The following is a 26,416-nucleotide window of genomic DNA, read 5'->3' on the forward strand; positions in this document are numbered from 1 at the left end:
AATGGGCACTTGGGTTGTTTCATGTTTTAGTTTTGTGAATGATGCTGCTATGAAAATGAGTGTACAAATACCTCGTCCAGAGTGTGCTTTCAATTCTGTTGGTAAAGCCTTGGAAGTAGAGTGAGCTTCCCTGGTGGCTCAGACAGTAAAGAATCTGCCTGTGGTGTGGGAATACCCAGGTTTGATCCCTGGGTCAGGAAGATCCCCTGGAGAAGGGAATGGCCACCTTCTCTAGTATTCTTGTCTGGAGAATTCCAGGGACAGAGGAGCCTGGCGGGATATAGTCCATGGGGTTGCAAAGAGTCAGACACAAGTGAGTGACTAACACTTTCTCTCTCAGAAGTAGAATGGCTGGATCATATAGATTTTTGTCTGCTTGTGATGGAGAAATATTCACATACTGAGGTATGAAGTCATTTTTTCTTATGGTTCATCTTGAACTGTGTGTGAGCTAAGACAGCCTGTCCAGCCCTCACAGCTCATCTGCTTTAACCATTGCGGTAAACAGAGTCTGTTCAGAAGATAAGAATGAGTAACTCCCTTTCCATGGCATCCATGTTAACACTTCCTCCAAGATAAGGTTCCCGTCCCAGACACCAGGGTCCTACTCTCTCGCTGTCTGTGTGTTAAGCCTGTCTCTCTTGAAATCTTGAAGGAATTCGCCCTGTCATGTTGATGTGTGAGCTTTGTTTGGATGAGGTGTAGGGGGATGCTGGAAACCATGCTTCAGCAGAGCAGTTCCTCAGAGCTCTCTGAGAAGCTGCCTTCCCAACTATAGTCCTCAGTTTGGTTCAAATTAAATTTTTTTCTATCCCTATGGTAGGTTCTTTATTGATTGCTTCTGTGGACACAGATTCATTTGATCATCAAGAACACTGAAAAGAAGCGGCTGTAAAACTGGGGACCCAGCTCTCAATCCTCCTCCCTCCAAGTTTATTTACATGACTTGGCCTTGCACAATCTGCTTGTGACCTGAGACACTCAATTATGGGGAACCCTTAAGCCCAGCTCAGCACCAATTAGGAGTTTGTTGTTGTTACATTCATTCACGAAGTCGTATGCAAGTCTTTCCAACTCCACGGACTGTAGCATGCCAGGAATCCCTGTCCTTCACTGTCTCCTGGAGTTTGCTCAAACTCCTGTCCTTTGAGTCGGTGATGCTGTCTAACCATTTCATCCTCTGCCACCCCTTCCTAATCCTGCCCTCAATCTTTCCCAGCATCAAGGTCTTTTCCAATGAGTCTGTTCTTCGCATCAGGTGGCCAAAGTATTGCAGCCTCAGCTTCAGCATCAGCCCTTCCAATGAATATTCCAATGAATGATTTTCTTTAGGATTGAGCCTTGAATTTCTTGCTGTCCAAGGGACTCTAAGAGTCTTCTCCAGCACCACAGTTCAAAATCACCAAAGTTCAATTCTTTGGTGCTTAGCCTTCTTTATGGTCCAGTCTCACATTCACACATGACTACCAGAAAAAACAAAGCTCATAGATTAGACATAGCTTTAAACTCTTATTTTCCATTTTAATTAGTTTCACAAAATATTTTTTTCAAGCAAATACTGTTCATTCCCCTTGATATCATCTGAAAAATAAAATTTTCTCTGTTTTGGGGCACATAAAATATTACATGTACATGTGATTCTTTTATTATATATCTCATCAAATATAATTGAACATTTTCTGCATTTCAGACACTGTTTCAGCTGCTGGGGAGAAAATGGTGGTCAAAAGTGTTGTGAGTTGAATGCATTTCCCTGTTCTCAAATTCCTCTGTTGAAACCCTAACCCCCAGGACCACAAAATGTGACTGTATTTGGTGAGAGGGCCTTAAAGAGGTAACTAAATTTAAATGAGGTCATTAGAGTTGGCCCTAACCCAATATGACTGATATCCTCATAAGAAGAGGTGATTAGAACACAGAGAGCATACAAAGAGACCAAGAGGTGGAGAGATTTAGCACATAAAAATACAAGACACCTAAATGCAGTGAATTTCATAGAAACCATGAACATTTAAAAATATATTTTAATACATATATCTTATATAGATACATATTTTATGCATTTAATTATACATATTTTACTATGTATAGATATATTCACATGTACACACATGCTTTACTTTTTACAAATATTGCATGTTTTACAAATTGATTTGTGACCACTGTGTTATCAATTGATGTTTACCATATTTTAGAAAAAATATTTTTAAATCAAGGGGTGTACTTTTTTTAAACAAAATGCTATTGCACACTGAGTAGAGTATAGCATAACATAACTTTTTAAAAACGTGACTTTTATATGCATGGGGAAACTAAAAAATTTGTGTATGACTCCTTTTATTGCCAATTTTTTTTTATTGGGTCATCTGGACCCAACAAGCAATATTCCCAGTGTATACCTGTATGGGTAATCATATTTGATTAATGAATGAATCTCCCATTTAGGCCACATCACTTATTTTATTGGTTGCACTGTGCAGCTTGTGGGATCTTAGTTCCCCCATTTGGGACAGAACTTGCACAGTCTGCAGGGGAAAATGGAGTCCTAATGACTAGACCACCACGGAATTCCCCATACCACTTAATAGTTATGACAACGCACCATTTTCTTTCCTGGAGAATTACCCACATTCTGGTTTTGGCTGATTGCATTTTCAGTTGAAATGTGAATCTATCCTTTATATCTGCTGTGAGCTGGGAGTTGCTCTAGAGGCTTGACTGTATTCTGATGCAGTTTGTCATCAAGGCTATGTTCCAGGAAGTGTTCTGTACTGCTTATCACAGCTCATCGGGTAGCACAGGACCTGGGTGTCCCATATCAGTAAGGCAAGAATGACAATCAGGTGATGTCACCCTCCTCCATCAAAGTTTCACCTGACAGCTTCAGTCCCCATTAATTTCTCAGCCAATAATTTCATTAGAAGTCACAAGATAGTGATATCTCTAACTCTGTTAATCTTCCTTCATTTATTCTTTGATCCACCTGATAATTTTGCTGTTTAGTTTCTTGACTTCCATCCCCCTTTCACTCTACTTCAGTTGTTCATTCCCACAAACAACCCTCTATATCATTATCACCGACATCATGAAAGTCCATGACCTCAGTTTCGAGCATTCTGTTCTGCAGCAACCACTTTTCATCTTGTTTCTCCAGGTTCATTTTCCATCTTTTAGCTTCACCCAACTGTAAGCATTCATCAACCAATTATTACTCCCCATCCCATTCCCCTTCCTCTAGCAAAGCAGGTGTCCTTGTTGTTTTTTCAACTAAGAGCTTCTTCTCATCAACTCTGTTGTGCAACTCTAACGTTCTACCACAGAAGAGTAAAGAGAAATGATCATTTGGACAATGTTACACTACATCTCAGTAAGCTGGGGGAGGAGATTGAAATGAGCATTTCCCTTTATCACTACTCAACGATCCACTTTATCTGTTATTCTCTTTTTCTTAAACTCTACTTTGTTCTATAATGAGATAGCTGCCCTAGCATTCTTGTGTTACTGTTTGTACAATGTGTTTGTTCCCTTCCTTTTACTTCCAACCTATTTATGTCCTAATATTTAAAGTATAACCTTGGACAGAAAATATACTTACCTACATTTCCTTCCCAGGTCACAAACTCTCTGTTTTCAGTGGAAATAGACACAAGAAGGTGCTTCTTATACACCCATTAATATTTTAGTACTTTCTCTGGTTGATGGTTATTTTGTTGTACTTTCCTTGTGAAAATTCACCTTGAGGCTCACTTATGAAGCATGTGCTTTTCTGAATATACATTTTGCTTTGAAAAGTTTACTTCAAATTATTCAATAGTAAAGCCATTTATCTGCTGGCAAAAAGCACATGGTTGTAAATGCATTTCACCTTCAGGCTCCATAGAGGCTCAAAGTGCCACTTGAACTGGAAGATACTTCTGAGTCTGGAGGGATTCCACACAGCATCTATGTCCTGTGGTTAAGAAGATTCATCACCAGGGATGTTTCCGTCAAGCATTTGGGGATTGGAGGCCGGCGGCCGTTGATCATCATTCTCCCCCAGGCTGTGTCGGATCCCAAATCCAAAGTATACAACAGATCCTAGTAGGGAGATGAGACAGTGAGAGGGGACAGTAGGAGCTCTCCTTACTTATTAAAGCCCAGCAGGTGTTCTCTGCCTTCTGTCATGTCTGACAGTTTAGGGGAGAGGTAGCAGGAAGACACTTGGGTTCAGTCACTAAAGGGGCCTCAGTTTCCAAGAAAGTCACTCACCAATCCCCATCCAGAGGCCAAAGTGGACCCAGGTCCTAGTGTTCATCTGCATCATCAAGTAAACGTTGACAAAGATGCTCACCAGTGGGAGGATGGGCCAACAAAGGACCTGTGGACAAAGTCAATTCATCCCTGAACACACCCCAGACGTCTGAAAGGGAGACCCTACTCCACATGGGCAGGAAGGGTCCAGTTCAATGCAGGCTGTGTGTTCAGCACTTAATGAGATTGTGTGTGTAAAGCGCTGAGCGTGGATCAGGAAAGGGTCAATTGGTTTTAGCAACTTCCCTCTGGGAGAAACTCCTGATCCAGCCTACAGCATTTAGATGTCAGAGCAGGCAGCCTTCATTCCTCAAGGTGGAGCGCTTGGATACATAAGGTCACTTACCTTGCAGTGAAGAGAAGAGGGGTTCTGGGGCTGCCTCCAGATGATGGCCATGACCCCAATGATGAGCAGCAGCAGCACAGCCACCGTCATGTACACTGAGAGTCCAGAGAATACATGGCTGGTCAACAGGGCCAGGATCAGGCTCAGGACCATCAGCAGGAGAACTGCAAGGTCAAGGTGGAGGAGAACAGGCTGGACCCAGAAGACAAAGACATCAGGACCTTGGGTCACACCCATCTCAAAACTGCCCACCTCAGGAAGGGCCATTATCTTTCCAAGATTCCTCCTCAACTGCACAAAACACATTGCCCTCTCCATACTGTCAAATTTGGAATACAGCAAAAGAGAAACCCCACTGCTCACCAAGCAGGAAGGCACATCCATAGACAATCCGCCCAGATTTCCGAGTGGGGATGGTGCTGGGAGGGAACCACAGAGTCTTCAGAATCCTTGAATTTTCTGCTTCAGGTACAGATTGTAAAGGTCTTGCTTCCAGCTGAGAAATATCTATTTCCTCTTCTGCTGTCTCATTCTGGCTTAAATTCTGTTCTGGTTGATACCTGAATTAGAAATATTAAGGCAGTATTAATAGTATCCCCTACTCATCCAACATCACCCAGATGATTCCATCTCTTCCCCAAATTAATGATCGTTGGTCATTTTGAAGGCAGCGTGAAGGCAGAAGAGGATTATCTTCACATCAGTCCCCACCAGTCAAAGAGCCCCAGTCAGCTTGTTGTGAGGTCTCACCTGAGGACAAGCACAGAAAAGGCCACCAGGGAGTAAGTGAGCAGGGTCCCAATTGACATGAGGTCCGCAAGATCAATGAGCTCAAAGAGTAGTGCCATGACCGCTAAAATCAGGGCACAAAGAAGGTGTGGGGAGAGAGTGAGATAGTGGAAATATGCAAGTTAAGAAAACTGATCAAAGAAATTTTGTTTATTCACCTGCAAGACTTCCAGAAGCCAAGATGGTCCAGATGGCAGTTCGTGTGTGGGCATGGATTTGGGCAAGTCTCCTGAAAAGGAGCCCATCCTCTGCCATTGCGTAGATCACACGAAACATAGGGAACATGGTGCCCAGGAGGCTGAGAGAGAAAGTGGGCACATGGGAGGAAGGGGAGAAGCATGAGAGGCTGGGGTTTCTGCTCCCTGGTCTACATGGGGTAAGCTGTTTCTCAATCCGAAGCTACGATGTCTGATAATCTGACAAAGGATGGAGAAAAAGCTTTGACACTGACCTGGATGAAAGAGCGCAGATGGTGATAGCAGCCAAGACCCATCTTAGAGGGCCCCACCCAACACCGAGGAGAGCCTGCAGCAGGAGGCTCTCAGGATGAATCTGGTAGTAAGGCACCATAAGGGTGAGTGAGGCTGAGACACCAAAATACGCCAAAAAGCAGATCAAGATCGTGATCACGATGCTAATGGGGATGGAATGCTGAGGATTTCTGGCTTCCACTCCTGTGAGATGGGTGGAGTATTAGGTCAGTAAACACACTGGAATGAAAGCACAAAATCCAATTACCTTTCACCTCCAAACGCAGTCTAACCTTCTTCCAATCCCTATGCTCAAGGACAGCCAAAACTGCCCAGACCCTTGATAAGAAACACAGTGACCACGTTACCTGTAGTAGTAATGACATCAAAGCCATCAAAAGCATAGACGCATGTTGCTATTTCATGGAGAATCCCTTCAATGCCAAAAGGTGTAAACCCTCCAGCACCCAGAGGACCCAAGCTGTGATGAGAGAATGAATGAAGAAGAACATGGGTGAGGTGAGTTCAGCCATCTCTACTCGTATCTTCAGTTACTATCACAACTCCTGGACTCCATGGCTCCACCATCGGATTCATCAGCCCCAATACCTTTGGTCCCCACCACGTTCCCAGCTGTGTGTATCACACACATAGACATTATTCAGCCAAGAGGACTCCCCTAACCTCGAGGTGTCAGTGGACGCAGATGTGTTCAACGTGTAGTCTTGTTCTGTGAGGTTCCAGTTGTGCAGGTCTCCCTTAATGAAGCCAGAGACGATGATGAAGATGAGAATAGAAAGGTTCAAGACTGCAAACACTCTGTTAAGCATGACTGATTCAGGAAGTCCCAGAACCAGTAGTCCTGTGGAAAGATGGGATATGAAGCACCCACAATAACTAAATCTGTAGACATACAAAGAAAACTAGTGGTTGTCATAGGCTGGGGTTTATGGGTGGGTGAAAGGTAGACAGTGACTGCTCAGTGGGTACAGGGTTTCCTTCTGTAGTGATGAAGATGTTTGGAACTGCATGGAGGAGATGGTTGCACCACACTGTGAGTTTACTAAGTACCACTGAACGGTACACATGAAGATGGCTAATTTCTTACTGTGGCGATCATCTCACAATAAACACATCGATCAACATCACTTTATACATCTTAAAATTATGTAATATTGAATCTCAATTAAGACAAGCTATGACAAGCCTAGACAGCACCTTAAAAAGCAGAGACATCACTTTGCCAACAAAGGTCTGTGCCGGGAGCCACCATGGGAGATTCCACCCATGAAAGGGTCATGTGGAAGCGAACTGTTAAGCAGGGCTTCAGGACTCAAGGGGCTCCCTAGGCTTTCTCGAGCATCTACCCCAAAACCAAAATCTGTCTGTTTTACTATTTCATGACTTTCACCAACTCCTCTGACATTAACAGGGGGCTATCCCCGTACGGGCCACCTTTCTCTAGAGAAAATTAACTTAGGGCTATAGCTAATAAGTCTCCTGGACATGAGAGGATTATTTCAAATCAAGCCCCCTCTGTTAGCATTCTAGCTTGCTTGGCAGGTATATCCAGACTCTTGCAGCTACACATGTGATTATTTACAGCCTCCCAACTGTGAGAGGCACGAAAAGCCTAAACCATAGAGCCTTTCAAAGAGTTAAAAGTTATTAGAGTAGTACTCGTGTAGGATTTCATTATTGGGCCAATGCTTGTTGCTAAGTTCCCATATCTCTTATCCACTGTGCACCCGGGAGTGCATTAGTTAACATAGTTGGAATCTAAGAAAAACAAGTGTAGCCTTGAAATTAACCACATCAGACTTTGAGCTAACTGGTTCTTTCTTGTAACTCACTGAACCTTTGCTCTGTGAGAAATGTAACTTGTTTAATACTTTCTGATGCTGACATAGATTAAAAATATATATAAAAAAACATTTCAAGGGAAAATAAGTTTTCTCGTTGAAAAGCCTTTATCAAAAGAGGGTCATAAAATGTTCACAGGCCTCCAAGGCCAGAAGATAATATACACAATATTATTTATGGAAAAGGTTTGCAAAAAAAATTCTGGTTTTGATAAAGACAAAACAGATGTAATGTTTGGGCTGACTCTATATGACTTTGCATCTTTCATTTCCCTCTATGTATAAGACAAGGTATAAAAATACCTTTAAAAAATAAAGCTATTGGGCCTCGCTTGAAGGAAGGTTGTCCCCCTGTGTTCTTTTTTTTTTTTTTTTTTTCTTTTTCTCTCTTTCTTTTTCAGGCTGATCCCTTGGAACATAGGGGCTCTCTGTGTTCACTTTTCTGCCTGGGCTTCTAAGACTTTATTAGCTTTCTATGTAAACCAAGAAATATCAGCCTCTTTCTCTCCTCTATTTTCTTATCTACAATATTCTTTCCTTATCTCTCTCTAAATCAATTGCCTTCCTTCAGGTTCCCCTGGATCCTGTGGGGGCTGGACCCTGACAGGTCTGTATAGTCAAAGTTGCGGTTTTTCCAGTAGTTATGTATAAAAGTGAGAGTTGAACCATAAAGAAGCCTAAGCACCAAAGAATTGATGCTTTCAAACTGTGCTGCTGGAGAAGACTCCTGAGAGCTCCCTGGACAGCAATGAGACCAAGCCAGTCAGTCCTAAGGGAAATCAGCCCTGAATATTCATCGGAAGGACTGATGTTGAAGCTGAAGCTCCAATAGTTTGGCCACCTGATATGAAGAACCAACTCATTGGTAAAGATGCTAATGCTGGGAAAGACTGAAGGCAGGAGGAGAAGGGGATGACAGAGAATAAGACGGTTTGATGGCATCATCAATTCAATGGGCATGAGTTTGAGCAAACTCAGGGAGATAGTGAAGGAGAGGGAAGCCTGGCATACTGCAGTTCATGGGGTCACAACGAGTTGGACACGACTTAGCAACAGAATAACAATAACAATCTCAATTATATCGCAAAAAAATCTGGGGGGATATGGTAAATGATTAATCTTATTTTGTGGGAATTTCCACTCAAATAAACAAATATCTTCAGTCTCAGTACAGGGAAGGAACTTGTAGGCCTAAAGGAAATGATTATCAGGTGGGGACGATTTTGTCTCTGAAGAGACTCTTGGCAATATCTTGAGGCATTCCGATTGTCATAATCTGGCTGGTGGGCACTGCTGTTATCTAGTAAGTGAAGACTGAGGGTGCTAATCAACAGCTGACAATGACTGAAAAGAAAATTCACAATGAATAAGACAGCTCCCTGACACTGAAGAATGCTATAGTGCCCAGAATGTCAGCAGTGCCAAGGGCGAAGACCAGGGGTTTGTATCTTGGCTTCTTGTCTCTCTTATCTCAGACAGTTCATTCCAGTCCTACCTGATGTGAAGAGCTGACTCATTGGAAAAGACCCTGATGCTGGGAAAGATTGAGGGCAGGAGGAGAAGGGGATGACAGAGGATGAGATGGTTGGATGGCATCACCGACTCAATGGACACGAGTTTGGGTAAACTCTGGGAGTTGGTGATGAACAGGGAGGCCTGGCGTGCTGCGATTCATGGGGTTGCAAAGAGTCGGACATGACTGAGCGACTGAACTGAATTATCCCACCATTCTGGAACTCCAAGCTTTCTTCATCCCAACTCCCCCCTCCACATCCCACTCTTCCTGTTCTATCTCTGAGCCCTGTCTCACCTGTGAGCAGCAGCACCAGGAGCAGGGCAAAAAAGTCTGGGTGCCTGGCCAGGAAGTAGGGCATATACGGAGAGAAAGTTCCCTGGAACACCAGAGAGATGTGGTTCCCAATGAGGCTGTCAAAGGCGGTGCTCCAGCCCCTGGCCTCACTGGCGGTGCCTGCAGGAGCAAGAGAACACTCACTGACAAAGAGAAATTGAACCCCTATCATGTACCATGGGATGTTCTGGGGGGGAAAAACAGACAAAACACCTAATCTTACAAAGTTCCCTTTTATAGAGTGGAGAGGGTACACCCTTCGCAAGTGGCACTAATGGTGAAGAAGCTGCCTGCCAATGCAGGAGACTTAAGAGATGCAGGTTCAATGCCTGGGTTGGGGAGATCCTCAGTGGTAGGAAATGGCAACCCACTCCAGTGTTCATGCCTGGAGAATCCCATGGACAGAGGAGCCTGGTGGGCTACAGTCCATGGTATAGCAAAGAGTTGGATGTTACTCAAGCAACCTGGCACTCAGAGTAGACCCAGATGATTCAGAAAACAGGTCAACTATTTAATATGTTAGGAGGAGATTAATCTGAGGCCAGAAACTATAACAGGGAAGTGGGACTTAGAGGACCGGGAGATGAGGGTGACAATTTAAGTCGAATTGTAAACAAAAATCCCACAAAGGAAACAGTGGAGCAGAGACTTCAATATGGTGAGGGGAAGGGCCTGGGGGACAGGCCTCCTTATCACCCACTCCTTTCAGTTCCTTTTCCTGCTCAGTTCTTGGTTCAGTCATTTAAGGAGAGCAGAGCTGACGTAACTAGAATACAGTTATAAGGGTTTCCTGCCACAGTTACCCATGTCCCTCCACAAGGTGGATTAACCAAGTTCTCATGAATCAGTGAGAACTCCAGTACCCGCTCTGAATTTCCTGATCTTAAGCCCCACACCCTCCCCCACCCCACCGTCTCACCGACGACAAAGGACAGGATGAGGCTCCAGCCAGTGATGAAGGCACACAGTTCTCCCATGGTGACGTAGCTGTAGAGATAGGCAGAACCGGAGCGTGGCAGAGCCCGGACAAAAGAGTCGACAGGCCAGCCAGCAAGAAGCAGATGACAAATGCTGGTCCCGCTTCGTACACAGCCACTTCTCCAGCCACGATGTACACGCCAGCTCCTAGGGTACCGTTCACACCCAGGCCTGCCAGCTCTATGGTGTTCAGACAGTGGGCCCTGCCCCTCTCAGACTCCTCCCTGGGCTCCAGCCGCCGCCTACGGACCAGCTTCTGACCAAACCGGTGAACATCCTGACACAACATCCTAGAGAATCGAGGAGGCTCAGATCTGCTGAGAAAACAACATAGCAAGCTGCCAAGAATGTCCGCCTGCCCTTGGCCCTGGGAGTCCAGTTCCACGGAGTGACAGAGTGATGGGAACAGGTGGTAAGAGGACAGATGGAGCGAGTTCTCTATCTCTGAGATGTGGTTCCTTAAACCTAAGTGAATCTTTTAAGATGTTTCAAAGTTATGGAAAGAGTTGCTTGAAGAGAAGCGAGGGGGAGCACTTCTTTTAATGAAGTGTGATTTTATTCCTCCTATCTTCTTTACTGAAAATACACATTCTACTTTCCTGTATATTAAAATGCTTCCATTATTATTTCTAGTAGCTTTACCTATATATTTCAGATAGAATCCTCAACTCTTAAAACCTAGAAAAGCTAAAACATAATTATTTCTAAAGTGTTCATTCAAAAACTTTTATCCTATACCAAGCCAATTTTCTTGCTAACAAATGTTGTAACATAAATTTAGTGACTTTCAGGAAACCTAGGTACAGTAAAATTATTATGCTTAATATTGATGACTCTGAAGATATGTCTATATTAACAAACTTAAACTGACTTTAAGGTCAGATATCAGTTTAACACTGAATATTTCCCAGAGTGTGTGAACCTGCATTTAGCTTCATTCTTGTATTTAGAATTATTTGCTTTCTTTTCTTTAAGCCAATTTAATAGCGCTCCTCTACAAATCAGCAACACTATCCAAAAGCAAAGACACATACTGAGACGTATGTAAATCCAGACAGAGACCTCATGGTTTCATTTTCTAAACTTAGCCATGAATCAGCTATTACAACATGAAACTCACTAGTTTGTAAATAACTGTAACAGTGAAATATAGTTACTCTTTAAAATAAATACATTTGTGTAAAATTTTTATAAAGTTTTTAAATAAGTAATAAGTAAAAATTTTAAATGATTCTTCCATGTTTTATCCTCAGTCTCAGAACTTAGACATGGCTTAGATAAGTGTTCCTAAAAGCCCTGGTCTCAAGGCATAGGCAGAGAAAATCATGTTCTCCTAGCAGGAGTTGTTCTTTAAGGGTCAGAATGCTGGAAAAAAAAAAAAAAGTATTTTAAAAGTCAATTTTCTATAATTGCACATGCAAAAAGAACCAGTATTTTTTCTTCAACAGAGTTTTTAATCTTAACAAATTTTCTCTAGAGTCCAGAGAATATTGTGGCCACACAATGTTAGAATAAAATATCTTCTTTCTTTTCTGTAGCCATAGTTTCATAGGTTAATTTTAGACCAGAAAGTTCTCAAATTGGCCCTGATAACAGGGGGAAAGTGGCTCATAAAATGTTGTACCAGCAAAGACTGTTTCTCTGGAAAGAAGGGGGTCTTCTTTTAATCCAAAGAATCTGAAGCAGTAAGGGAACCTGCATGAGTTGGGGAAGCTTGGTTCCCCTCCGAGAGCTGGGAAAAATTAGAAGGGGATCATTTAGAATGAATAGGACATTTAATCTCAGCTTATTTTCCCATTCATGGCAATAAAGACTTAATTGTAAGGTACTATATATAATATTATAAGATAGTATAATATTATAATCCAGAGACCCAATTTTTTAGGTCATTTTCCATCCCTCAACTTAAATAAAGACCAGCGATCATTAAAGCAAATCTAAGTTTTCCCTTTCTTGGCCCATCTGGCTTAAAAAGGACAATGTCCCAGGTTGAACAACTGGCAACCAAGAACAGCACTCCTAGAAATGAAGCCCAGCCTCCCAGAAACATGACTCGGGGGCCCCCTGAGGGAGACCCAGACTGCCCTCTGAATTTCCTTCGAATGCTGTGCGTGCTGGAATTCTGCGAGTCCTCTACTCGCCCGTTGCTCACTGACCAGAAGTCTGTAGCTGACCCAGTCCCTCCCATGAGGGGTTCCCAGGTGCGCGGCTGGAGTAGGGGGTCGAGGCAACCTTTGAACCACTGCCCGGTCACCGGGGTGCCCCTTGAGGAGCGTCTGCCGTAGCGGTGAGGTCAGCTCAGTAGGCTGTGCCCCTTGCGGTGCAGGCGCTGTCTCAGCCCGGAGTGGCGGAGAGCTGCTGGCGGAACTGGAGGTGGCTACAGGGGAGAAGGCCACGGGCGGCAGGACCTGGGGGCCAAGTGCTGAGAGCCGTCTCACAGCGGGTTTGTGCACACGGAGTACAGCGGGAGAGAAAACAGCAGAAACAGCCCCAGCTCTATCACCCCGTTTGTTTGGTGTCTAAGGTAAAACTGAAGGGGACAGAAGGCTTAGGTGAAAAAGAAACCTTGCTTCTCAAGTAAATTAGTAAATTAGTAAAATCAAGTAAATTCTTTACTTCTCGAGTAAAGATCACAGGACAAGAAGAATTTGCCTGCTGGTGGGTTGCTTGGGGAGAACGACATGGAAGACTGACTGTGGGGGCTGGAGGCTGTAATTTTTCTACTCCTGGGAAATAAAAGTGCAGTGTGTAGCAGGGAGCAGTTTGTTGGAGGCAGTGGCAGCTGCCAAGCTATGATCCCCCTTGCATTGCTCTCAGTGTTGAAGAGGATGGGCACAGGGTATGCTGGCAGTTATAGTTCCTACAGAGCCAGTGAAAGACAGAGAGAGGAGCTAGAAGAACATGACTTGGGCTCCTTCACTGAGAGGACCTGTAGCCCTGCGGATCTTGGAAGGAGAACAAAGCAGAGAGTGAGAGCAAGCACGTTCTCATGGGAGAGAGAGAAACTCAGAGGTCTCCAGCCAGCAGTCTCCGGAGACCTGCAGTTTAACCTTGAAATCCTGGGTCTCAGCATCAGATGTTCTCGGATAGAGTCAGGCGTGAGTGGTGGCTTAGTTCTCTGCCCAGAAAACCAGGAATCCTAGCCGCTGGTCCACCAGGGGCCAGAGGTTAGAGACAAGGTTCCTCTGGCTCTCATCCCCATTGATAAATTTGTTTCTCAAGGAGTCAAAAGCTGTAAAAAAAAAAAACACACACACAAAGAAAGAAAAAGTGTACAAAGTATATTAGAGACACAGCCCAATAAGCCAGAGGCACAGAGAAACTGCTTGTTCAGTTCAGACCAAAGGGAGGCAGAATCACACACCTGGAGAGAAGAGCTGTGGGCCTTCCCTCGAGGAGGATGAGCCCTGTAAAAGGGCAGTTAAGTCAATCACACAGGGCACTTCTCCCAGATTTGTTCACCTTTGGCCAATTGTCTGGTTTCTTTTTCCACACCTGCCCTGCCCTAGGATCCTCCCCAAAACACATGTGCAACTTCTTTCCAAGATGGATTCTAGTCCAGAGCCCTGTGAGGGGGTCCTTGACATCACCTATTACAGGATGGTGCCCCCGTCATTTTGACCTCCAAGGCTTTCTGGGCATGTGCAGCGTCTCCCCAGTCCCAAGGGTGGGAAATATGTGACTTCTTGATCTTTTAATCAAATAGAGTTTAGCCCTGCTATGATTGTTATCTTGAGTCCACAGGAGACAAAGTCCGGCTACTTACGATGTTCTTGTCATTTCTATCTCGAAGTGCCAACAGGAGGCTGGCTGTAAATGTCTAGCCTAGAGCCCACCTGCCTCCTTCCTCGGGAAATGTAAACAGGAGTCTAATTCTAAATGCCCAGCCCGGAGCTTACCTAGATCCTGCCTCAGGGCCATATGGAGCTCCTGGGCGTTATTTCTGTCCCTTGTTTCTTGTGGGCAGACTCCAGCCTCCACCACCATCCCTGAGTTCCAAAGGGCAGCTTCAAGCAGTTTGCTAATCACAGAGCTTCCGAGAAACCACCTGAGGCAAAATTAAAGGGGCCAAAGCAATTTCATTGCCTAAAAATGTTCTACCTACAAGATGAGACCTTTAAAAAGTAAGGTTGCAGTTACTAGCTGCCAGCAGATATTGTTCTGTGAATGGATGTGGCATCCTAGTCTGATGCAACTCAGAAAACTCGTTTTTGGCAATGCAAGCACTTGTCTGAGATCACACCCAGCGTCACCTAGGTATTTCCACGGATGTCTGCACCACAGCTACTTCATTTTGACTTTTAACTGTAGTTTTCTCCCCAACAGCCAAAGCAGGTGCCACATTAGTGATGTCGGTGTTGTCTATGTATGCAAAGATGAAAGAATTGGGGCTCATAAGATCTTCTCCTGACTTGTGGACACAGTGGAGGAAGGAGAGGGTGGGACAAATTGATAGAATAGCATTGAAACATATACGCTGTGTGTGCTAAGTCACTTCAGTCATGTCCAACTCTTTGTGACCCCGTGGACTGTAGCCCTCCAGGCTCCTCCGTGCATGGGATTCTCCAGGCAAGAATACTGGAGTGGATTGCCATTCTCTTCTCCAAGGGATCTTCCAGACCGAGGGATCAAACCTGGGTCTCTTGCATTGTAGGCAGATTCTTTAACCATCTGAGCCCCCAGGTAGGCCCCCAAACATATACATTACCACGTGCAAAATAGACAGCTAATGGGAAGTTGCTGTGTAACACAGGGAGCTCAACCCAGTGCTCTGTGACATCCCCTAGAGGGGTGGGATGGGGGGTGGGTGAGAGGGAGGTTCAAGAGGGAGGGGACACATGTATACCTATGGCTGATTCACGCTGTTGTACGGCAGAAACCAACAGAACATTGTAAAGAAAGTATCCTCCGATTGAAAATAAATTTTAAAAAGTCTTCTGAAAGTGTCTAACTCTCTGACGGCCTGTTCTGCCAGTTTTCCCAGTGCGCAGACTGCTTCATTCCTGATCTCCACCCTAAACTCCTCTCAGGGGGCGTTGAAAGTCAGCAGCTGCAGCAGCTCCTGATTTAATCCTTGTAGAGGTAGATGGCAAGTGCCAGTTTCCAATCAGCAGGGCTCCTGTATGGTCATAAATTCAACCACGGTTTGGGTGGCAATTCATTATGGTCCAGGAAAATACTCTCTCTTGTTGCTTCTCCCAACATTTAGAGTTACACGGTTACCGGCACTGATCTCATATGAAACTATACGCCATCATTTTATCAGAGGCCAGTTGTGGAAGAAACAACAATTTTGCGAAACAGGAGAAACACAAATAACAAAGCCGGCAGTATTCGTAAGATCATAAGTGAGAATTAAGCCGAGAACGTCCATTAGGTGTGGCCCAGTAGATTTCAGGTCGTCTGACTCAATCCATTCTGTATTAGTCCTTATCTCTCAGAGAAATTATTTATTGGCACCATCCATAAGGCACCAGCCCTCTCATTGTTCTCAGAGCTGTGTGGGATCCTGTATTGAAAAGGTGGAGTGTTCTGATGAGCTATGGGCCTGTTAGACTTCTCTATGGGCTCCAGCGGCCGCCCGTGACCAGCTTCTGGACAAACTGGTGAACATATGGATGCAGCATCCTAGACAGAACTGGGGAGGGTACGATCTGCTGAGAAAGCGAGACACAAAGTCCTCAGGAGTGTCATCCTGAACAACACAGTCCTACTGCGGAGACCAGGAAACTTTACTCAATATCCTGCGATAAACCATAGGAAAAGAATATGAAAAGGAGGGACTTCCCTGGTGGGCCAGGAGCTAAGACTCCACGCTCCAAATCAAGGGGCCCAGGTCCCATCCCAGGTCAGAGAACTGGATTCCATACACCACAGCTAAGTGTTGGCTCAAACAAATAAACATTTTTCAAAATATGAAAACTGTGTACATAACTGAATCACTTTGCTGTACAGCTGAAATTAACACAACATTACATATCAACTTTACTTCAATAAAAGAAAAAAAAAAAAAGAATATCCATCCGCCCTTGGCCTTGGGAGTCCAATTCCATGATGCAACAGAATGAGGAGGGGAGGCAGGTGATATAAGGACACACTGGGCAAGTTGTCCGTCTCTGAACTTTGGTTTCTTCACACATAAGTAACACTTTTAACATATTTCAAAGTTACTGGGAGAGTTACTTGAAGAGACGTGAGCAGGAGGAGAATATATCTCCCCAAAATGTCCCACTTTGGATATGGGTTGTTTTGAGCTGAAGGTGATTCAGACCCAGCGGACTCAGGAATTCTTTGTCTCTCCTTTAACTGCTCAAAATAATTGTATTAGGGGACCTACGCCAGGAGGAGAGCTATTACCAGAGAACAGCTTTTAATCTCAAAAGGACTTGCCTGCCTGGAGGAGCAAGCAGCTGTTCACTGACCTCCTGTAAGTTGTCTTCCTCCCCCTTGAGGCCTCAGATCCCTACCTCCTTCTCCTTAGCTCAGGGGAGCGTCTGAGCCTCAACTGCCAGACTGTCTCTGAGCCTAGGGGCTTCCCCGGTGGCACAGTCAGTAAAGAACCCGCCTGCAATGCAGGAGCCCCGGGTTTGATACCTGGGTGGGGAAGATCCCCTAAGTATTCTTGCCTGGAGAATCCCATGGACAGAGGAGCCTGGAGAGTTAGAGTCGGACACTACTGCTGCGAGTTAGCTCGCAAGCCCTGATCCTAGTTGCAGCGTGCGGACTCTTTGTGGCAGGCTCCCTGTGGACTTCCCTTCAGTGGTGGCCTGCAGGCTCCAGGCCCTGTGGGCTCAGGAGCCGCGGGCATGGAGGACCTTAGTTCCCAGACCAAGGATCTTGAACCTGCCTCCCCTGCATTGGCAGGCAGATTCCTTAGCACTGAGCCACCTGGGAAGCCCTCTGTGTATTTTACCACTATTAGAAAAAATTGCTGCCCATGATAAAAAATAAAACTTGGGCACAGCAAACCCCAAAGTGACTGAATGTAAGTCATCATGCGTTTATTCTTTACATATACCTAAATCTGTGGGTGTTCAAGTCCCTTACAGTTACCCCAATATCTGCAGAAGAGGAAGAACCCATAGATCCAAAGGGCCCACAGTAAAAAGAGATTAAAATCATAAAACCTATACTAGGGCATGATCACCAACCCTACATCATAAACCTTATATAAGGGTGATCTCTAATATTATATAAACAACAGTAAAAATTGTCTTAGAGCCTCAAGGCACTGATCCAATCTCCCTCCACCCTTCCTTACACACACACACAGCGCAGACACCAGCTCCTGCTTTCATCTGTAAAACGGGTCTCTCCACCCTCAGTCAGGAGCTGGGCTGACTCCCTGCACTCTGGGGTTGCAGAGGTCTCTTTGGGAGGATGTGAACTCAGCGCCCAGTCTCCCACAGAAGAGGCTGACCCAAGGCTTACTGGATCCTTGGAGCAGAGCCTGGAGACCTGGGTCAGTCAGGGAGGCTGAGGGTAAGCCGTGCGGGGCTGGAGCTGAGACATCTCCAAGAACCGAAGCCGGGAGTCCTGAGCACAGAAGACGGTCCTCACCCCTGGGTTGCTGGGGTGGGGGTGGGCTGGGAAACACCTGCAGTGTTGTTATCAGCCCTTGACTCTTCTGTGGTTACCCCCAGGGGGTGGTTCCGAGATGGTGTTTATTATAGTAAATTACACATAATGTATAATTTAGCATTTTAACCATTTTAAGTGTCCAGTTCAGAAGCGTTAAGAACATTCACATTTTGGGCAACCAAACTCCAGAACGTTTTTTCATCTTGCAAAACCAAAACTGTACACATTCAACAAAAACTCCCCCTTTCTCCTCCACAGTTGCTGGCAATCACCACTCTACTTCCTGTCTCTATTGCTCTGATCACTGTAGGTACTTCAGGGGAGTCATTCAATATTTGTCATTTTCTATCAGCCTTGTTTCACCTAGTAACGTGTCCACAGGTTCACCCATGTTGTAGCTTATTGGAAACAGGTTATATTCTTTTTGTGATGGCGTGTTTCTTTAATGTTTCATGCTTTTTTGGTAGTTTTCCATTGGCGCTCTCCCATTGGAAGTAGCAGAAATCTTCGATCTTTGCTAGTTACCTTCAGCTGGGGTATTCTTTTTTTTTTTTTTTTCTTTTTTAAAAAATTTTATGTTTACTTTATTTTACTTTACAATACTGTATTGGTTTTGCTATACATTGACATGAATCCACCACGGGTGTATACGAGCTCCCAATCCTGAATCCCCCTCCCACCTCCCACCTCATATCATCTCTCTGGATCATCCCCATGCACCAGGCCCAAGCATCCTGTTTCCTGTTTTAACGATGGCGGTGTATTATCTGGATCTTTCTCTTTCTATCCCTACACCTACTCCACTTTTCTTGCTCCCTCTTGTGGGAGAATTCTTAGCTTTTCTGTCTCTCTGCTCTGACAACCCACCAGGCTGCCTCTTGGAAAGCTGTCTCTGGATTTCCAGAAGGTGGCGCTAGGGCTCCAGTTTGCGGGCGCCTTCGCTCAGAGCGGGGGGCGGGTTTTCTGAGCCCGGGCTCCCCTGGGCACTGCAGGGGGAGGGTCCCACAAAGAGCCCCTGGAGAGCGGGGGAAGTGTGGGTCAAGGACTCGGGGCACAGAGGGTGCCCGTGGACGCAGGAGGTAAATTCCCGGCTGTGGTGGTCAAGGAGGCATGTGGTTGGGTTCCCTGTTGAGAGCAATCCCTTTCACGCCCTTTGAAATGTTGATCGGCCTCTTTGCCTGTACCCTTCCTCTCCCTCCTCATGGAGGTCCCGTCTCAGCACTGTGGAGGCTGCTGTAGAGACACAGATGTCTCCAGCGGTGTCCTGCAGAACTAGGCTAACTGGACACTCACTGAGCTCTTTCCTTTTCTGTGATGGGAGATCAGCCCTGTGAGATGTTTCCTTGTGTGTGTGTGTGTGTGTGTGTGTGTGTGTGTATGTGTGTGTGTGTGTGTGTGTTTGGGGGGCTGGGCGGTAGTTTCTGCTACTTTTGCTTTGATCCTTTTTTGGAGTGCCAGACTCTTCCCCAGTGAAGGCTGACCTGCGAATTTTCTCCTGTGCATGTGAATCTGCCCAGGTTACTGTTCTCCAGGTTACACCTCTGCCCCCAGAGAGGTCCAGGCAGGTTCCCTGGCTCTGCAGGTTCTGCAGCCCATAGTGAGGTCTGCCAGCCGGTGACCCAGATGCACAGACAGACAAGACTCCCCCAGGGCTCCTTGGGCACATGGAGCTAAGTCCTACCACACTCACAGGGGTGCTTTTCCAACCCAATCCAGAAAATGGGCAGAAGACCTAAACAGACACTTCTCCAAAGAAGACACACAGATGGCCAACAAACACATGAAGAAAAAGATGCTCAGCATCGCTCATTATCAGAGAAATGGGAATCAACACTACAGCGAGGTATCACCTCCCACCAATGAGAATGTACATCATCAGAAGTCTGCAAACAGTAAATGCTGGAGAAGGTGTGGAGAAAAGGGAACCCTCTTGCGCAGTTGGTGGGAATGTAAACTGATTCAGCCACGACGGAGAACAGCACGGAAGTTCCGTAAAAAACAGAACTTCCGCATGATCCAGCAATCCCACTACTGAGCGTATAACACGAGGAAAACAATTCAGAAAGACACGAGTGCCCCAGTGTTTATTCCAGCACTGTTTGCGGTCGCCAGCACATGGAAGCAACCTAACTGTGATGGGTAGGGAAGAAGTGGTACACAGGCACGAGGGACTACCACTCAGCACAAAAAGAAACGAGATTGGGTTATTTGCAGTGATACGGATGGACCTAGAGTCTGTCATCCAGCGTGAAGTAAGTGAGAAAGAGAAAGACATATATCATACATTAATGTATACGGATGGAATCAAGAAAAACGGTACAGATGAGCCTGTACGCAGGGCAGGAACAGAGACGCAGGGCGAGAGAACAGACGTGTGAACCAGGTAGGGAAGGGGAGGGTGAGACGAACTGAGAGAGTAGAATTGACATATGTACACTAGTGTGTGGAAGGCTGGTAGCTAGTGGGACGCTGCTGTCCAGCTCAGGGAGCTTGGCTCAGGGCCCTGGGATGACCTAGAGGGTGGGATGGGGGCGGGGAGGGGGGGGCGTTCAAGGTGGAGGGGATACATGTATACGCGCAGCTGCTTCCCTTCTTTGTATGGCAGAAAAATTACCCCAGCTTTTTCAAAAGGTGCTTTCCCTCCTGAATGGATGTCTATTTGTTCTTTGTTTATTGAAATATAGTTGGTTTATAATATTAGTTTCAGGTGTATAGCATAGTGATTCAATATTCTTACAGTTACTGTATGATATCATTTGCATGTGGAATATAAAAAAATAATACAAGTAAATGTATCAAAGGAGAAACAAGACTGACAGATCCAGAAAACAAACTAGTGGTTACCAGTGGTGCGAGGGAAGGTTGTTTTTGCTCAATCACTAAGTCGCGTCTGACTCTTTGCAACCCCATGGACTACAAACCGGGCTCCTTTGTCCTCCACTATTTCCTGGAGTTTGCTCAAATTCATGCCCTTTGAGTTGGTGATGCTATCTAACCATCTTATCCTCTGTCACCCCCTTCTCCTTTTGCCCTCAATCTTTCCCAGCATCAGGGTCTTTTCCAGTGAGTCAACTCTTCACATCAGGTGGCCAAAGAGAGGGAAGGAGGCAGGATCAAATTAGGGATATGGTATTCAGAGATTATACCATGTAACAATGGATAGGCAGCAAGGATAGATTGTAGAGTACACGGAATTGTCACCCTTATCGTGTAATAACTTTCGATGGAGTGTAATTGGTGAAACTACTCAGTAGCTATGCTGTACACCTGAAACTATTAATAATATAACACACTGTAAAACAAGTCTACTTCAATTAAAAAGAAATACTGATATAACCAACAGTTCACACTTACTTAATTTTCACTAGTAATTAGAATTGCTATGGGGTTTTACCAATGGCTCACTGCGTAAGGAATCTGCCTGCAGTGCAGGAGACACAGGAAGTGGGGGTTTGATCCCTGAGTTGAGAATGAGCCCGTGGGTAAGGAAATGGCAACCCACTCCAATACTCTTTCCTGGGAAATCCCAGGGACAGAGGAGCCTGGCGGGCTACCGTCCATGGGGTTGCAAAGAGTCAAACACAACTGAGCAACTAAGTACAAATGTTAAGGAGTCTGATTAATACGTGTCATTAAAACTACTGAAATTAATAAGGAAAATATATTTGTGTTCAAGGAAATTATTTTAAAGTTATAAGGATGAACGTGTATTTTGTTAAAGGGAAAGGAAGTAATTTTGTCCTAAAGTGATGTTAAAGTGGGGGAAGGGAGAAGCAGAACACTGAAAATCTGAGTGTAATAAAGGAAGTTATAGAAAACTTCTGGGGGATTTCCCTGGTGGTCCCGGGGTTCACAGCAGGGGGGCCTGAGTTATATATCCCTGGTCTGGGAACTAAGATTCTGCAAGCTGCAGACAAGGTAGAAAAAAAAAAAAAAAGTTGTGCTATCTTTGAAAATCTTCCCCAATCAAATTCCTTTACCACACACACAGACATACACACACACACACAAATTATTTGGCTGTGGTAAATCTTATTTACGTTATGATGTGGGATCTAATTTCCTAACCAGGGATCAAACTTGAACCCTGTGCTTTGGGAGCATGGACTCTTAGGCACTGGACCACCAGGGAAGTCACTCCCAAATAATACTATAAGTGAAATATTTTTTTGACCTCTAGCTAATGTGGAGATTTTTCAGTGAGAATATCTCAGAGAAAGATATTGAACCCATTATAATTAGGAAAATTGGCAAATATCATTACGTAGCTATCACAGTCAAATAGGTGATGTTGAACCTTCTAAGGTGATATTGGAAGGATAAATGTTATCAATATTTTTTTCTAAAACACTATATGAAATTGTAAAAAGCCTAATATGTCCCAGCATATTGTTATCAGTCATAATTCTAATTATTATCTTGAAATATTAAATATTATGGAAATAGCCAAAACTCTCCTTTTTCTTACCTCAATTGCCATTTAATTTTCCATCAACAGAGCCAAACACCTCACCTCTGGAATTCCCATCTTACATAGGTTATGTAAGGACTCATCCTGTGCTCTCTCTCTCTACTTCTTTGCCGAGCATAGCTTTGACTAGACAGACCTTTGTTGGCAAAGTAATGTCTCTGTTTTTTAAAACACTGTCTAGGTTTGTCATAGCCCTTCTTCCAAGGAGCAAGCATCTTTTAATTTCATGGGTGCGGTCACAGTCCACAGTGATTTGATATATCCTAGTAAATTGTTATCAGTCATAAGTTATCTTAAAATTTAATATATTAGCTTAAAATTCTGTGTTATGGAAATAACCAAAATTCTCTTTTCTTTTTTCTTACCATGGTTGTTATTTAATTTTCCATCAACAGAGACAAACACCTCAGCTCTGAAATTCCAACCTTACATAGGTTATGTAAGGAGTCATCCTGTGTCTTATTTCTCCACTTCTTTGCTAAGCCTTTAGAGGGTTAAAGGGAAGGTTAGGCGACTTTTCCAGGCTCACGTGGGCAGTAAGGTGGGGAGGCATGTGGTGTGGGAGAGGAATATGTGAAGCCTGGACGGTGTCCATGTTGTACCCCTGTCCCTGGAAAGACAGCAGACCCTCAATCATCTCCCAAACCCCTTCCTCATCTTGTTGCCCTGCTCACAACCACTCACTGACTCCCTGTCCTGTGGGAACCACCCATTTTATGAATCAGTTCAGTTCAGTTCAGTTCAGTTGCTCAGTCGTGTCCGACTATTTGCGACCCCATGAATTGCAGCACGCCAGGCCTCCCTGTTCATCACCATCTCCCGGAGTTCACTCAGACTCATGTCCATCAAGTCGGTGATGCCATCCAGCCATCTCATCCTCTGTCGTCCCCTTCTCCTCCTGCCCCCAATCCCTCCCAGCATCAGGGTCTTTTCCATTGAGTCAACTCTTCTCATGAGGTGGCCAAAGTACTGGAGTTTCAGCTTTAGCATCATTCCTTCCAAAGAAATCCCAGGGCTGATCTCCTTCAGAATGGACTGGTTGGATCTCCTTGCAGTCCAAGGGACTCTCAAGAGTCTTCTCCAACACCACGGTTCAAAAGCAGAAATTCTTCACCGCTCAGCTTTCTTCACAGACCAACTCTCACATCCATACATGACCACAGGAAAAACCATAGCCCTGACTAGATGGACCTTTGTTGGCAAAGTAATGTCTCTGCTTTTCAATATGCTACCCATGTTGGTCATAAATTTCCTTCCAAGGAGGAAGCGTCTCTTAATTTCATGGCTTCAATCAGCATCTGCAGTGATTTTGGAGCGCAAAAAAATAAAAAGTCTGACACTGTTTCCACTGTTTCCCTTTCTACTTCCGATGAAATGATGGGACCAGATGCCATGATCTTCATTTTCTGAATGTTGAGCTTTAAGCCAACCTTTTCATTCTTCTCTTTCACTTTCATCAAGAGGCTTTTCAGTTCTTCTTCACTTTCTGCCATAAGGGTGGTGTCATCTGCATATCTGAGGTTATTGATATTTTTCCTGGCAATCTTGATTCCAGCTTGTCCTTCTTCCAGCCCAGCATTTCTCATGATGTACTCTGCATAGAAGTTAAATAAGCAGGGTGACAATATACAGCCTTGATGTACTCCTTTTCCTATTTGGAACCAGTCTGTTGTTCCATGTCCAGTTCTAACTGTTGCTTCCTGACCTGCATACAGGTTTCTCAAGAGGCAGGTCAGGTGGTCTGGTATTCCCATCTCTCTCAGAATTTTCCACAGTTGGTTGTGATCCACACAGTCAAAGGCTTTGGCATAGTCAATAAAGCAGAAATAGATGTTTTTCTGGAACTCTCTTGCTTTTTCAATGATCCAGCGGATGTTGGCAATTTGATCTCTGGTTTCTCTGCCTTTTCTAAAACCAGCTTGTACATCTGTTCACGGTTCATGTATTGCTGAAGCCTGGCTTGGAGAATTTTGAGCATTACTTTATTAGCGTGTGAGATGAGTGCAATTGTGTGGTAGTTTGAGCATTCTTTGGCATCGCCTTTCTTTGGGATTGGAATGAAAACTGACCTTTTCAGTCCTGTGGCCACTGCTGAGTTTTCCAAATTTGCTGGCATATTGAGTGCAGCACTTTCACAGCATCATCTTTCAGGATTTGAACTAGCTCAACTGGAATTCCATCACCTCCACTTGCTTTGTTCATAGTGATGCTCTCTAAGCCCCATTTGACTTCACATTCAAGGATGTCTGACTCTAGGTAAGTGATCACACCATCATTATTATCTGGGTTGTGAAGATCTTTTTTGTACAGTTCTTCTGTGTATTTTTGCCACCTCTTCTTAATATTTTCTGCTTCTGTTCAGTCCATACCATTTCTGTCCTTTATCAAGCCCATCTTTGCATGAAATGTTCCCTTGGTATCTCTAATTTTCTTGAATATTAGCAGAATAACCTGTTAATGATTTGCTTTGTCTCCTGCCCTGCTTCAGCCAACTGTTTTATCCTCCTAGCCGATCTACACCAAGAATAATCATTTTAAAAATCCTTCACGGCTTTCCAGGAGATGCCCACCTACATCCATCACTTCACAATTTTCATTTGAAAGTGAGATTCAATGAAGGGAACCCCTTCTCATCTCAGAACCCCTTCACCACCACCCCGCCTTCTCTCTTCTCTCCCCAATTTCTCTCTGTATTTATCTTCTCCTGCAACATGATATAGCATGCACCACTCATAGATCAGACATGGCTTTAAAGTCCAATTTTCCATTTTAATTAGTTGAGCAAAAATTTTTTTCCCATATAAATACTGTACATTCACTGTGATAACATCTGCTAAATAAAAATTTCTCCCTCTTGGGGCACCTAAAACATTACATATACATGTGATTATTTGATTAAGTGTCTCATCTCCTATAACCGAACACACGGTATTTCAGACATTTCACTCTATTTCAGTTGGTCATTCCCACAACTCTAGACACAAAGTATGGTTACCTGTATTTCTTTCCAGGTCACAATCTCTGTTTTTTCACTGGAAATAGGCATAAGCAGGTGCCTCCTATATGCCCGTTGATATTTTATTACTTCCTTTAGTTAATAGTTAGGACTTCCTTGGTGGCTCAGATGGTAAGGCTTCTGCCTACAATGCGGGTTCAAGCCCTGGGTTGGGAAGATCTCCTGGAAAAGGAAATGGCAACCCACTCCAGTATTCTTGCTTGGAAAATCGCAGAGTCGGACAGGACTGAGAGACTTCACATTCACTTTTCAGTTCAGTTCAGTTCAGTCCAGTCACTCAGTCGTGTCCGACTCTTGTGACCCCATGAGTCGCAGCACGCCAGGCCTCCCTGTCCATCACCAACTCCCAGAGTTCACCCAAACTCATGTGCATCAAGTCAGTGATGCCATCCAGCCATCTCATCCTCTGTCGTCCCCTTCTCCTCCTGCCCCCAATCCCTCCCAGCATCAGAGTCTTTTCCAGTTAGTCAACTCTTCTCATGAGGTGGCCAAAGTACTGGAGTTTCAGCTTTAGCATCATTCCTTCCAAAGAAATCCCAGGGCCGATCTCCTTCAGAATGGACTGGTTGGATCTCCTTGCAGTCCAAGGGACTCTCAAGTGCCTTCTCCAACACCACAATTCAAAAGCATCAATTCCTCGGTGCTCAGCTTTCTTCACAGTCCAACTCTCACATCCATACATGACCACAGGAAAAACCATAGCCTTGACTAGATGGACCTTTGTTGGCAAAGTAATGTCTCTGCTTTTCAATATGCTATCTGGG

General features: G+C 44.6%; 1 protein-coding gene across 1 annotated transcript; it reads right to left on the reverse strand.

Annotated features, from left to right (window-relative positions):
- Nucleotides 1–1,774: 1,774 nt before the first annotated feature.
- On the reverse strand, nucleotides 1,775–10,873 carry LOC120871978 (cationic amino acid transporter 3-like). Its single transcript, XM_040252077.1, is given in 12 exon segments — nucleotides 1,775–4,077; nucleotides 4,249–4,357; nucleotides 4,637–4,800; nucleotides 5,000–5,196; nucleotides 5,387–5,489; nucleotides 5,584–5,723; nucleotides 5,877–6,099; nucleotides 6,264–6,376; nucleotides 6,580–6,757; nucleotides 9,568–9,726; nucleotides 10,526–10,621; nucleotides 10,624–10,873. Coding segments are annotated over 12 exon segments (1,854 nt in total). The 3' UTR covers nucleotides 1,775–3,955.
- Nucleotides 10,874–26,416: the final 15,543 nt, after the last annotated feature.

Source organism: Oryx dammah, unplaced genomic scaffold, assembly GCF_014754425.2.
Source record: "Oryx dammah isolate SB20612 unplaced genomic scaffold, SCBI_Odam_1.1 HiC_scaffold_13, whole genome shotgun sequence".
NCBI lineage: Eukaryota > Metazoa > Chordata > Mammalia > Artiodactyla > Bovidae > Oryx > Oryx dammah.